This window comes from Pollachius pollachius, assembly GCF_949987615.1.
Source record: "Pollachius pollachius genome assembly, chromosome: 3".
In the NCBI taxonomy this organism is placed as follows: Eukaryota; Metazoa; Chordata; class Actinopteri; order Gadiformes; family Gadidae; genus Pollachius; species Pollachius pollachius.
Window position 1 is genome coordinate 39556314 of NC_136936.1, and position 14385 is coordinate 39570698.

Sequence of the window (14385 nt, forward strand, 5' to 3'; positions counted from 1 at the left end):
AGACCTACATTGTATTTAAGTCAGATTGTTGTTTTTGTTTATTGTTTAACAAACTGAATGTTGGCCCTGTTAACCTGGATAGATTATTTCTTATAGAAATAAAGGATGTTCTGCCCTACACAGCTTCAGGAGTAGGACTATTCATAAATATACATTATATTCATAAAGATATAGAGACATTGAATGATGCCATACTTTCAGTTTCTTTTATTTATAAATGCTTAGAAAATTAGTAATAAAGTAAGTAATAAAGAAGAATAGGACTATTTGGTTTAACATAGATCATAGGCTCTTATTTGTATTGAAAAACATGAAATGTTGGTACACAAACAGATCGCTGTTTAAATATTATTATAGGTATAATAATAATATAATTATATGGTCTGTTTGAGGTTAAATACTTTTTAAAAAGATATCGGACCTGAATTTTATCCGTAATCTTTAATGCCGCTTGTTGTATTAGATTATTCATATGAAGTGTGAAATGTGATTGTTGTTATTTTATGGACTATGCGGTTAATTTGATTAATTTGTTGATTTATTTACTACATGAGCGCATCTCTGTAACTTATGTCAACATCATCATTTTACCCTCCACAAGGCCAGGAAAAGGTTTCTAAAGACAGCAGTTTAAAGGAATACTTAATTTCTTACACAAACCATAACGACCACATCAGGGCCCTTTCCCCCTCACGTCTTTTCTGGCTGCATGTCTGTGTGCTTGTGTTAGTCTCTTTCTCCCAAGATTCCAAGTGCTTTATTGGCAAGCAGAGCTCTCCATAAAACGAACATGCTTTTTTGCCAATATGACTATCTATTTTTCTTTTTATACAGATTATTGAAAGAGAAGAATGAATAATACTATATGAAATTCAAACCTGTTGAAACCAACACTTATAGATTCATCCGTATTCCTTCATAATACAAACAACTATTTATGTCTTGCAGATAATATATACATAAATTGTGTCGTTCTGGAATATGACAGCAGTACGCAAATACTTTGCAACATTATAAACACAAAACACAACAAATCCATACATAAATCTCCATATCATAAAAAAATATATTTTGAGGTGCGTGATTATGCGTGGTTTGGTTGATTCTTTCAATTTTATCTGTAACCGGGACGTCAATACATCAACATTATCATATTTTCTGACTACTTAGAACCTTTCATATGACGAAGTTGATTCCATAGAAATGCTGTGAGGCTTTAACACCTAAATACCTATTTTTTGGGTTCAGTTAACTGGATGCAAAAGTGTGTATTTATGTAGTAGAGTGAAGCGACTTGTTTCTCCTGGTCCTATACATGACTTTATAGGCATGTTGTTTGACTCCCAGCCGAAAGGTTCCCGTCCACTGTGTTATCGACACACGTGCGTCACGCGTTATAGCCATTCATATTTTCACAGAAAGTGCATGTGTCGACGATCGTGTGCATGAGTCTGTTACTCAAAGTCACAGCCGAGCAACTCTATTCGCATGGTGATGGAGCTCTCCCAGCTCGTGGGAATGACCCGGATGAATCGGGAGAAGATGGGTGGGTAGATGTAGTTCCTCACAGGGCCATTGTTATCTGTGTTCCCGAAAAACCTCTGCACTCAGAGAAAAAGAAGGATGAAGAAAGGAAAAAGTTTAGAATCACAATGTTTTCTATGAGGAGACCTTCAATCAGCCACAAATAATCACAAACAAATACACGTTTGTGTGCCTGCCATAAAGCTGTTTAAAAACGGAATCTCCGCTAGAACTTACCCTCGAGGTATGTTCCTCGTCGTCTGTGTATTGCGTCCAGCGTACGCCGTCCTCACTGTATTCCAGGGTAAAGGAGACGACATACATCTCTTTGCCCATATATTTGGCTCCCTGCGTGATGATGCCTGTGATCTTCTTGACCTGGGTCAATTCTACCTGAAGCCACTGGTTCAAGTCTGCATTCTGGAGCCAAAAATACATGAAAGAATATTACTTTATTTATTGTAATTAATTTATAAAAAAAAACTAAAATGTATTCAATCATAAGCGAGTACAATCAATTAATACATTTGTACAATTCATTAATAAATTAGCTTTTTAATGGTACTTTTGTTGAACTAGTGTTGTTTATTGCTATATTTTGTGTTTTTGAGTTTATCTATCAGTACTATCATCTGTACCATAGCCTTCCAGGCATTGACTATTCCCCGTAAGTTGAGGCGAGCGAGAGATGGGTTCCAGGGACCACCAAACCTGCTGGTGGCTCTGGAGCTGGCTGTGATCTGATGGTCCTTGATCAGTCCATCCTCCATACCCAGAGGCACAGAGCAACCTGCAACACGGGGGCTGTTAGTCAAAACTTATAGGGTTAGGGTATTCCTCTTCTAAGACACTTTATTCCAATCTCCATCACATACCTGCATCAAAGGCAAACATCAACATTTAAATCAAGTTGTATCAATTTAAGTGATTTATTTGTCTAAGACATTACATTTATAATCATGTTGATATCCTCTCACCATCAAGCTCACAACCATACATTTCCATGCGGACCATGGCTGTATTATGCCAGTGGTTTGGGTGGAATCTAACGTAGCGTCCAATCAAAGGAGGGAACAGTATTTGTTTTTCCACACCAGAAGCATCCTTGTTTCCTAGGAAACTCTTCAAAATAGACAGACAAGAGAAGATAGAGGGACAGAGACAGAAGCAAGATACGGAGAGAACTTAAGATAAAAAATGTAGTTTTCATTATTTCATTTTTATATAATAACAAAAAAAATTAACGAGCAAAATTGACATCTTTTAATCTCATAAGGGGCATGGTGTGAGCTCCTTTGGACCTTTTGACCCCAGAATTTAAAAACTTGTCCACAGGCTTGCTGTGTTTTCGTGCCTTAAGACAGAAACTTACATCTCCATCCCACTGAAAATAGGGAACTAGAAACGCCCACTGTTTTATGCACATTTACTCAACAGTTGGAGGTCACGCCCCTTTTAGCCATCTCCCCCTTTCGAGATGGCTAAAGATGCCACAAAACTTGGGTCCCAGGAACAACAAATCTGAGATTTAGATTTCTAGTGCTTACAGAAAGAAGTTTGCCCAAACAGGCAGTTTTTTTGACCAAGCCTCTCAGAAGTCTTGACTGCAAGACGTAGTTGACAAGAATTTTATGTAAATGTCAGTTTTGGAGACAGGGAGGTCCTCCCACCCTGACACTTGAAAACCGCCAATCATTGACCCTTTAAGCCCCAGGAGCATGGGGTCCATGTTTTAGGGTTAGGGTCTGCCTTTTTTTCGCAAAGCAACCCGCAATTTTCACAGAGCAATCCCAAGATGCCCCCTGGTTGAAAGGTCTGGAATGGCCAAGTTCCCATCTCGATCCCTACAAATTTTGAATAATTTCTAGCAACGTCTTGTGTTAGAACCCCTAAGTTGATATTGTATAAGACCATAATGGCCTGATTCATATAAAGAGACCAGACATCTCTATCGTATTGACATCTATCGTAAGTCATTCTAGGCTCACACTAATTGTGTTTTTGTTTACATCTTCGTATGACTTCTCAGGGAGGGATTACATACCTTTTGTTTGGATTATATCTAGTTCAGAAGAGGTTTTGAGAGGTGAGCGTAGTAAGTAAAGCCCTCAGGGTAAACCTTCATCCCAATGCATTAAAACGTATTCCAATCCTTAATAAATAAAGCCCCTGCTGTAGCAGTGTGGTGTCTGAGAACCAGCGATATACTACTGAGGGCATTCATGTTGCTGCACTGACCTTTCTAAATGATGGGCTGTCACCCTTGAAGAAGATCCAGCTTTTGCGGTCTGTGCTGTAGGAGATGGTGTAGTTGACCACGTACTGGGAATGAAACATCTGTTTGGCACCCTGGGTGGCCACCTGGCTTATCACCACTGGCCGCAGGAAATCCACCTGCATCAAGGGGTTAATGAGTCAGATCTTCTCTGTGGCATCACGTACCTTGCGAGCATAGTATACCCTTGAATGGCCAACAACTGCTGGGATACTAGTGTGTACACATGTAATTGTCTGAAACGACATACACACACAAACACACAATCACACACTCACGCACACACACACACACACCTGAATCCAGCTGTTGTCCTTATCTGTACTCCATGCGTTGTATTTACCATGGTTATTCAGTCTGGCCAAATGTGGTTCCCAGTACTCTTTAAAAGAGGACAAAAAATAGTTTTGGTGTTAGTGATAACGTATACTACTCTCAATCGCATGTGTGGTTGTGTGTCAAGCCATGACACAATACCTCTAACGTGGTTGGATGTGATCTGGCTGTCTTTCACACTCCCGGACTCGAGACCCATAGGATTGGAACATTCTAGGGTAAACATACAAAATATTAACATTTACAAAATGAATGTGTTAAAGGACAACACGGGTCTGTGTCATCATCCAGTGAATCGCTATACCAAGTACTTATGTCTTATCACAAAGATGTAAGTCCTATATATTTTTTTCTTTAAATCTGTGGCAGGCAAATTGCAAAATGCTCTTTGGCTGAAACTGCACAAGAAAGCGATTATGACAAATTATATTGGAATTGGGGAGAGATTGTTACGATGGTTTGATCCCCCGGACAGATACTGCTGGTGACCGGCTCACACCATTGTCAAGGACCAGGAACAAGGTCTGCATTCCCTTCTGTTGGATGGCGCCCACCTCTGTATCCAGCTGCCACAGACCAGGCTTGGATGGCCACATCTCTAGAGTTGCAAAGCCGCCTGGGAAAGAGCATGGCACTGTGAGAGACTGAGCCCATGGCATAACAGAAATGGCTCATGAGCAAAATTAAAAAAGGGAAATCATTATTCAATATGAAAAGTCAAGCATTGCATGAATTCTCTTTGCTTTCTATACCCCTATCACTTCCAAAATATTTGTTCACACCACTGATGGATCAACATTGCACCATTAAAGAGAGCATGAGCAGTGACTACTGACCAGGCAGCAGTGGGTACACAGCCTGCCGGTAGCTGTTGTTCATTTGGGTGAAGGTCTGTCCGTGGAAGTGGACAGTGTGAACATCGTTGGGAGCACCCATGTTGATCAGGTGCCAGCACGCCAGCTGCTTGGTGTAAAGCCTTAGTCCCTTCAGGCTGAATATAATGCCGTTGATGGCTGTGGGTCACAATGTTGAAAGGTCTCATGAATATGGTAATGTTGTGTATCCTTACCAGGTTTTCTCTTCGTAGGCAAGAACATGGATATGATCTTCATAGGATATGGTTGAACTGGGTACTAGCATTCATAATCTGAGTCAAACATGGCCTCTTACAATGAAACTGAAGCTTCTCTTTGAGGTTGGGATCCAATGCTCTTCCAAGTCGAGGACTCTTCTTCTTCCTCATCATCTCAGAATTCTTCTCATAGTACCAGCTCTGAGACTCGTCAAAGGTCATGAAGAGCAGCGCAAACTCCCTCACATCGACCAGCTTGGTGTTCAGGGTATCTTTCCGACAGACCAGCAGAGGCCCAATTAAACCAGAGTGGATATCTCTTTCCTAGAAGAAATCAAATTGTCCATTATTTTACTACTTAAAAAGTCGTATTGGCCATATAATGGAGGAATACATTCAAAGCTTTGTGTTTCTTAAGCGATAATATTTTTCATGGAATCTATTTTGAATACTGCACCACCAACTGACCAAGGATATTAAATTATACTTACAGGATTGACACCCGAGTAGTATGCCCAGGTACGGCATGAGGACTCGCCAGGCAATGGACCCGCCGTCTCGCGTACCTCCCACAAGTATGTGAAGGTGGTGTTGGGATGAACCTCATTGTCATACTTATACCAGTATTTGGAATCGTCCTCGTAGGACAACCCCTCAGTTCCCTTGGTATAAGATACTCCATTTGGGTGCATGGAGTATGGACGGCTGGCCCTGTTCCTGAACACTACCTACAAGCAAGGGGTTGAGCAATATTCATTGATTACAGTCATTGATTGATGTGGAAAATATGTTATTAATTTGTTAATTCGTTATTATATTTAGGCTTGTCATCTACAAAAAATGGAGAGCTCAAAACATAAAGGAAATCATAGAATGTGATCTCCAAAAGAGATTGATTTGAATGTGTTATAAATGTTCTTGAATAGTGGCAGGCAGGGGCTGCTGCTCTTACCATAATGCTCTGTCCAACCTCTGCCTTGATAAGCGGCCCAAGGATGCCAAAGTGTTCCTCCATCTCACCACGAAGGTTTGGGGTACTGAACGTACTGTCCAGGTACTCCCGGAACACCACCTTGGTGAATTTGGTCTCCCGCCCTGTTTGGAGTGTCTTTTCCTGCTTCCTAAGAATGCAACAGGATAAATGGTATCTTTAAAGTCAACCTGTGTAAGATAAAGCCCAACCCAGTTAGTTGGCGGGAACTCAATGCCAGTGTTTTGTCCACTCTAACTGGCGGTGTAACTGTGTCACGCAAACTAGCGTAGCTCGGCTGCCTGGGTGGCATGACTGAGAGGATTTTTGTTGCGTCAATGGTTAAATTCTTGTACAGCAATAGAGAGGTACAGCATTTATTATTTGTAAAATGTATAAGTGATATGATGTGATTTAATTGAGAACATTATTGAAATCACTATCGAACAGCATTGACTACAGATATGTCGGGTTATTTTAAGCTACGAGCTAGGTGAATGTTACACATTGCAACTTTTAAACATCTCTGCATAATGTTTGTCCTTCTGTCAATGAAATGACTATGTACTTACCTCTGTCCATAACCAGCATAGTCCCACTCCACCTCCTCAGCAGATATGAAATACGTCCTCCCATTCTTTCCCAAAGTTTTAGGGTAGTACTTGGTGACTTCATTATCTCGATCGTTAAGCCTATAATCGCCCCAGTCCGACCGGGGAACACTGATGACCCCCAGCATGTTGATGAGATCCTCCTTGCTAGAGACTGGCTGTATCAGCGGCCCATTGGGTTGCATTCCGCGGAGCGAAATTCCCGGATTGAATCCCAGAAGAGAGACCGGCAGGCCACTCCTGGGCAACTTTGGGGTTGAGGTCATTTGATCTTCAGGAAGAGGGGCATCGTACCCAAGAAACCTAACAATTTCATTAGGGATCTTCAAAGGGACCGTTTGGCTTTTCTCATCATAGTTGTGTCCCCGTGAGTCTAAGCGGCTAGTTCCTATTGCATTTGAACTGTGGTTTTGAAGGTAGATTACGATTTCGTCCGAGCTTAGTGAATCGCTCAGATCCTCAGAGCTGGTGTCTGGCCACTGGTTACTGGTAGGTGCTGGGGAGCCAGAGATTGAATTCTCATTGAGGAACCTTTCAACTGAAGATGATGAAATTAGCTGGTCAAGGAAGGCAGCCAAACTTTTGCTATGGTTAGAGATCATTTGTGCAACCGAATGAGAAATTGACTTTTTTATTTCGGCATTATGTGCCGACATTGTGTTTAGTGAGTCGTTTGTCCATGTCAAATTCATTATACCCTCCACCTCGATCTCAACCTTTCTTTTAGTTTGGTTATGCATTTCCTCACTGATGGCCACCTCACTGACATTGGACAAAATATCCATTATTAACTGTGTCACTAAATAAAATGTTTCTGTGTCATTGATAGAAGATGCATTGATCTCTGGCAAGACTGAAGCATTTATGCCATCTCCAAAAGCCCCCTGCTGGACGCCTAGTTTTATCTCAGATTCCTCATTCAAGGCAGACCCTGTCTGGTCCTCTATATCCAGCCAAACCATTTCATTAGTACTATTGGAAGTGGGACCTTGAGGGGGTACAACATAAGAAAACACTTCATGTATGTTCTCTGTCTGAATGATGCGTTCAGAGGTCTTGTTTCCCATGGTCTGAGTTGAATTCAATCCCTCAGCTTTAAAAGTGTAACTCACATTTGTTGCTAAGTTCATGCTAATATTGGAAGCCCCTGAAATCAAAGGTTTGGTTGCATTATAAGGTGTTACATTTGCTGTCTCAGGAATAAAAGTGCTGTTTATAGGCAAAAGGTTTGTAGGCATACTGTGGTTTGTAGATATGTTGTCTTTCATTTTTGAGACACTAGTGTCAATACCCCTCAACAAATTGTTCTTGTCTTCAGGACTTGCGCTGCTATTTTTGATCCTTGTGGCATTTTCGCTCTTGCTTTTGTTTAACAGAATATAAATGGTTAGGTTTGTTTTGTATATCTCTTGCTGAGCTGACAATGTCTCATTTTGAATTATTGAAATTGAGTCAGGCTCTTTCGTGATGTTGCCTATCGCCATATCCGTCTTTGTAGCAGTACTTTGGATACCAGAAAAAGGACTTGAATCTTGCACAGAAACATCAACTGCATCATAGTCTAGGAAAGAGAGGTCTATCTGCTCGACGTCTGAGTCTCTGCTTTCCTCCTTTAGAGATCTAAGGCCTAGTTCGTCTATGTACCTTTCTGTTTCAATATCAACCTCTACATTTTTCTCCTTTTCAACCTTTTGCTTTTTTTTCAATTCGTTTTCCTTTTTGATTTCTTCCAAAGTTGGGGGTTCCCACACAGAAAAGTCGTTGTTTGACGCATTATACATTGTACACTCCATATCTTGGAACCTCAATCGCATGCCTTTGGTTGACTCCTGGGAGTTCAGAGTTGTGAGCAGCCAGACCCCTGAATCATCCAGGAGACAAGATACGTTATTTAGTATTATTATCATCAATCAAACATCGACATGGACGAGGGCTTTTCACAAAATCGTAGCGAGCCACAACTGACCAATATTGTCCATGTTCATGAAGATTGTTTCTCCTGTCATAGGGTAGAGTCCGAGGATGTCTTCAGTGCGATCATTGAGATTAAATGTGTGGCCATAGAAAGTAGCAGACTGGATGTAGTCCTGTGCTCCCACACTTGACACATGCCAAGAGGTAGTTTCCCCATTACATAATCCCAAAAGTTGACCGCTCTCAAACACATAACCATTAATCGCTGCAAAGAAAAGAAAAGAGAGTTGTATTTGTGTTTGCCAACCAAAATAATATTGGACACGAAGAATGGCAGATGGAAGATATAAATGATAGGGAAACTCACTGTGCATGACATTCGACTTATAAAAGTCTGGATCTGCCTTGTTCACAGTTTCTTTACCACATTTGCTTTGGATATTGTCATCCAGGTACCAGCTCTTGTTCTCATCAAACACCATTAACATGGCATGCTGCTCCCTGTCTGTTTTAAGCTTTGAACAAAACAAACCCCATCGTATTAATACACTCCATAGCTTGTATGCCTCTTAGTTAAGTTAACCTACTGTTAAAATGACTATTGGGAGCAAGGTGTCACTGTTGTGTTAATCTTGGATCCAGCAGTCCTATAAACCAGCACCCTTAGGTTGCTCTTCCCAAAACCAGATTAAAGAAAAGATTGGATCAATTTAACCTTAACAATTTTAATAACCTTATCACATTTAACTTAGCTGGCTGAGTTTGACTATTCCCTGCCTCCAGCGACATGATCGGTCGATAAATGTCTGACCAAACATGTTGGTTTACATCTTTAAATGTTAATCAAAAGTCTGATTTGTGAGACTAGTGTTGTGTTACCTGTGCATTCCTGTCATTCAGAGACTGACTCTTGCAGATGAGGAGGGGTCCTATCAGCCCAGAGGCGATGTCCCGGGGTGTATCCACTGCACTGTGGTACAGGTAGGTCAGGCACCGTGCGTCTGTATCCAGGGGCTCATCTTCCTCCACCACTTTCCACTCATAACGATGTGTCTGACCTGCCTGGACAGCATGGGTCTGATTGCCTGGAAATAAACCAACAAGCTATTATTGTCTTCTGTTCTTATAGAAATGGGCAGTCCAAACCATCCAATCAATTGGATTGGAAGTATCTATGCATAGCATAGATACTGTTATGATGGAATCCTAGCAGACCCATCATCCGCTAGGATTCTTCCATTCTATTCTCCTCGGGTCAGATATGAATTTGTTAACGTGCTCGTCTAGCTTATCGTCGTGTTATATGATCCATTTTGTTGTTGTTGTGTTTGTTGTTGTCTCGTGAACAGTGTTCTGTTGCCAACCTCCTTCAGGATACGTTGCTCCTTCTTGTGACTTCTCGATCGTCAGCCCATGTGGGTAGATGCTGTAGGGTTTGGAAGCCATGTTCTTAAAGACCACCTGTGAAAGATCAATGGGACCATATAGTCAGTACACTTATCACTTCAGTCTGGAAGTAGGTAGTAAGTCTGTCTCGTACCTTGATGACATCTCTGATCTGGGCCCTGATCACAGGGCCCAGTATGCCGACCTCTGCTTTTCTCTGCTTTTCCTCTGACCTCACGGTGAACGTTTCATCTGTGTACTGTGTATAGACCGCCTTTTTATAAGTCCTGCCTATTCTGTGGTTACCCTGGTCAAGGTAATTCACCTTGAAGTCCCTAAAATAAATAAAAATTAAGTATGTATATTAGTAATAATAAACACTGCTTGTATATTTTTGCTAGAAGCCAACTTTTCAAAGGGTATTAACTCATCAATGTATGCTGGCATTTTGGGGGCGTAGTTCCACATGACCTCCTCAGCGGCGATGTAGTACGTCCACTCCTTGCTGTGGCGCTGCTGCTCTATGGTCAACCTACGTCGGTTAGCTTCGAAGCCTTTGCAAGTCCTCACATCCACAAAGCCATTCATGCCGGCTGCAATATGGACATTTAATTATTTTATGTATATTGGCCTTACCATACATCAAAATATTAACTCAGTAGATGTTTGAATGTCCAGCTCCTTAGCCACTGAATGAATGTGGTTTGAGTGAACATACCTTCCATGTGCTTGTTGGTCTGTGAGGACAGGAGCCAGCGGCCTGGGTGAACGGCCCTCATGCTGCCAGTGGTGGCCGAGCCGCTTACCAGCCCCACGGTGGACATCTTATGGCCCCGGTGCTGTAGCACTTGGCCGTTCATGTGCACAGAGAACACATCCTGCTCGGAGCTCATGCCCACCAGATGCAGACTCACGGTGCTGTGAGCACAGATGTCGACATCTGGAGAGAAATTTCATTTATTTATTTGGGTGCGTCCATGTTTGTCTGTCTGTGTATGTGTTAATAACTCAAATAAATAGTTTAAATACGTAAACAGATAATATGAAATATAATTGCTAACTGACTAATCAACCTATGTCTCATTTTGGAGGACAGGATGGAGGAGGACTGACCTGGTAGGGAGCCCGCTGCGTATCCATTGATAGTGTGCATCACGTGGTTGCTTGAGGAGTAGCCTGCTGGGGTGAACCAGCTCTCTTTCTCATCAAACACCCCGAACAGGAACACATACTCCTGTGGGAAATGCACTTGCTCGCCCAACTCATTTAGACTGCCTGGGATCAGAGAGAGACCGAGGTAGAGAGAGATAGTTGAGAGATATCACTGACGATGCATATAATCGGGGCACCCTAACTAAGGTTTTGGATATTTCTTTGTCAAAAAAGTCCTTATATATTCTCCCTCTCTTTGTTGTTGTTATTGTTTATCTCATATTCGACCTGCTTTAGGATTGGAAGTGGCCTATACAGCTCAAAGTAAGAGAACAGGAATTGCGTTGCAGTACACTGGGACATTATTACTCACCCTCTCTCATCTGCCAGTTTAACATCTTACACTCTATCAGTGGCAGCTGGTGATCAAAAATGTTGGTGGGGCATAGTAATAGACTGGGGGTCTGGGGGTCTGGGGTCCCCCCATATACAGACCTAATTTATGGCCATTCCACCACCAGCCATTGCTATTTGACCCATTGTTGTTGTTCTGATATTGAGACAAATCATGATCACTGTCCTATAGCGTCTATTTTTTGAGTCTCAATGTCTACTTCAAATGCAGTTAAAAATATGGGACTCATTTTGTTTATATGCTACAGGCCGACAAACTGAATTAATATGTAACTTACTTGCTCCTTTTAAGTATAACATTGCTTGGGGAGTTCAATTCCTCTACTGAAAAGGGTGGAAAGTGCTTACAGCTCTGTGCTAGTTAGCGATCTATCTCTTCTCTACATGTACTTTTGTTGCGCGAATGCTGCTGAGGGAGGTAGCCTATTTGATTGATTCGCTGAATTGTCCAATCATGTGGTAATAACAAAAAGAAAAGCGATACCATTGGCCTGGGCGCACACTGGTGCGACCCGAGGGCGAATTTTCTTGCGCCAATGAAAAGCTGTCTCTGCTTGATAGACAGCAAAAAGTTAGCACGCTTATATTGACTTCAACGTGGCCGTCGCCCCTGACTTGGAGGAGGGCTTTATTTCGAATGACCAATAACTAGCCTAGCCCAAATCATTGACGTTCAGACGCATTTAAATCGTTGCTGGCAGTGACAAGTATATCACACAATTAAACGAGGATAAACGCTATGTATTTTTGTTGATTTATTTCGTATTGATAAGAGTTGATTAATAGTTGGCAGATATATTCAAGTGAATATTTCACGGAGGGGCGGCGCCCTAGCGCCCTCTATTGACCCACCGCCATTGCTATATATATTGTGTTGTGTGTCTGAACAGTTATCACACAGGGAGAGGGTGTACCTGGCTTGCAGATCAACAAGGTGCCGATTAGGCCACTGTTGTAGTCTTTCACCACGTTTAGGTGAGAGACATAGGTGTAGGTGAGGCAGGCGGGGTCGTCTTTCTGCGGAGCTACGGCGGAGGGGACCTTCCAGTAATACGTGTGCTCACCACCAGGGAGCACTACAACCTCCTTTTCCTTCAGAGAGGCGTTGTCAAAATACGAAGCCCCTGCAAGAAACAGTTTGCGGTCTCATAGAAAGGATTTTTTTTTTTTTTCTGCGAAGTGGAAGACAATTAAACAAAAAACAAACACATAATTGACTACGGTATATATTTCTATATATGTATATATCAGGCAACATATCCTGATATTAACACTGATGATAGTGTTCCTATAATGGCTGCTGAAAAAATAGGCTTATTGTAAAATGTGAGGGAAACTTTGTCCACTTTGTTTGTGTTTATGCTATAAACCTGCTTGGGTTTTTGGATACATTTTTAATTGTCTCTGCTTCCTAAGGCTTGTTGCTTTAAGTATTAATGAACTTGTTCCAGAAGAGCACTTATATGTTTGGTTATGGTTTTCTGTGAGGGGATCCCAGACTGATGCCGTTCATTCAACAAGACTTCCTGTTGGATCTTGGTTAACCACCGGATTCAGTGTGGCCATGATATGCAAGTAAGCCGAGGGGAAACTGCAAGCACCCACCCTCTGACTGTTTGCCGTAAGCGATTCCATGTGGGTGGAGGCTGTAATCCCGGTCCGCCATGTTCCTGAAGGTGACCACAATGGTCTCTCCCACCTGAGCCCTCAGCGTTGGCCCCAGCAGACCTGTGGAACATACATCGATTCACCTCATCCATTATCAGTCATGTATTCACCTTCATCTGCTGGAGTCATTTGAATTCTCATCATGTCACATACTTTCACAGTATTGAACAATACTTAATCGCTTTTAGTGGGTGAAAACAATATGGCAATGATTAATGTAATAAAAATGACTAACTGTATCGGGCTAAATTACTTAATAGTAGTACATTTGGTAAAGCTATTCAGGAAAAATCATGTATTTAGAATATTGTAGACTGAATGAGATGAACATGATTTACCTAGCCAGGAGGGATGACTCTTGGGCTGCTTGAAGTCTCTCTCATACTCCCTAAAGACTACTTTCTTATAGGTGGAATCGGTCCTGAAGCAGGGTGGAAAAGTACCAAAAGTGATTCCACCCACTGCACCCATCACCAGTCAAGCTTTATTCGATTACCAAACCAGTCACAGGAGAAGGAAGCTGAGGAAATGTTCCTTAAGCAACTTTGCAACTTTGTAACAAAGCTGAATCTACAATGAGGATATTTTAAATATTATCCAATGATGATTGCATAGCATACTACAATGTTTTCAACTGATTAGAACAGCATGCACTGGCAGTCAAATACAACCGCTTCTCTCAAGTTATCCACAGTCTTTGCAACATTACCCAAGTGGACATAATGCCATGCCAAAGTTAATTATTCACAAATTCACAAATGCCAAAAGTCACGAAAGCCAACTTAATAGACAATACCTGTTCCTTATGCTGTTATCGCACATGAATAAAATCATCACTACACATCAAACATGAATTAACAGAAGTAGAAATCAAGTGGATTAGAGGCATACCCAAGAGAATCCTTGCCTGAGTAGTTCCAGTCAATCTCAACAGCAGCCATATAGTAATGTCTCTCCTTGGGGTTGTCCTGGTCTGCTGTGACATGTGGAAGAACAGCCAGAAGAACCAGGAAAGGCACAAAACACTGGGGCTCAGCCCAGGAGCAAAGCCTCATATCTGAGG

General features: G+C 41.8%; 1 protein-coding gene across 1 annotated transcript; it reads right to left on the minus strand.

Moving 5' to 3' along the window:
* Positions 1-258: 258 nt before the first annotated feature.
* Positions 259-14377, minus strand: LOC307072513 (coagulation factor V-like; the record flags this gene model as incomplete). The annotated part of the gene is made up of 25 exons (XM_079731825.1): positions 259-1601; positions 1762-1944; positions 2163-2314; positions 2502-2646; positions 3763-3918; positions 4096-4181; positions 4277-4348; positions 4635-4751; positions 4972-5148; positions 5306-5531; positions 5699-5935; positions 6160-6328; positions 6750-8649; positions 8755-8967; positions 9070-9217; positions 9582-9787; positions 10067-10163; positions 10243-10423; positions 10516-10681; positions 10807-11028; positions 11202-11363; positions 12569-12778; positions 13260-13382; positions 13661-13743; positions 14214-14377. The coding sequence occupies 25 exons, from the start codon at positions 14375-14377 to the stop codon at positions 1455-1457; spliced, it is 5742 nt and encodes a 1913-aa protein (XP_079587951.1). The 3' UTR covers positions 259-1454.
* Between the last annotated feature and the right edge of the window lie 8 nt (positions 14378-14385).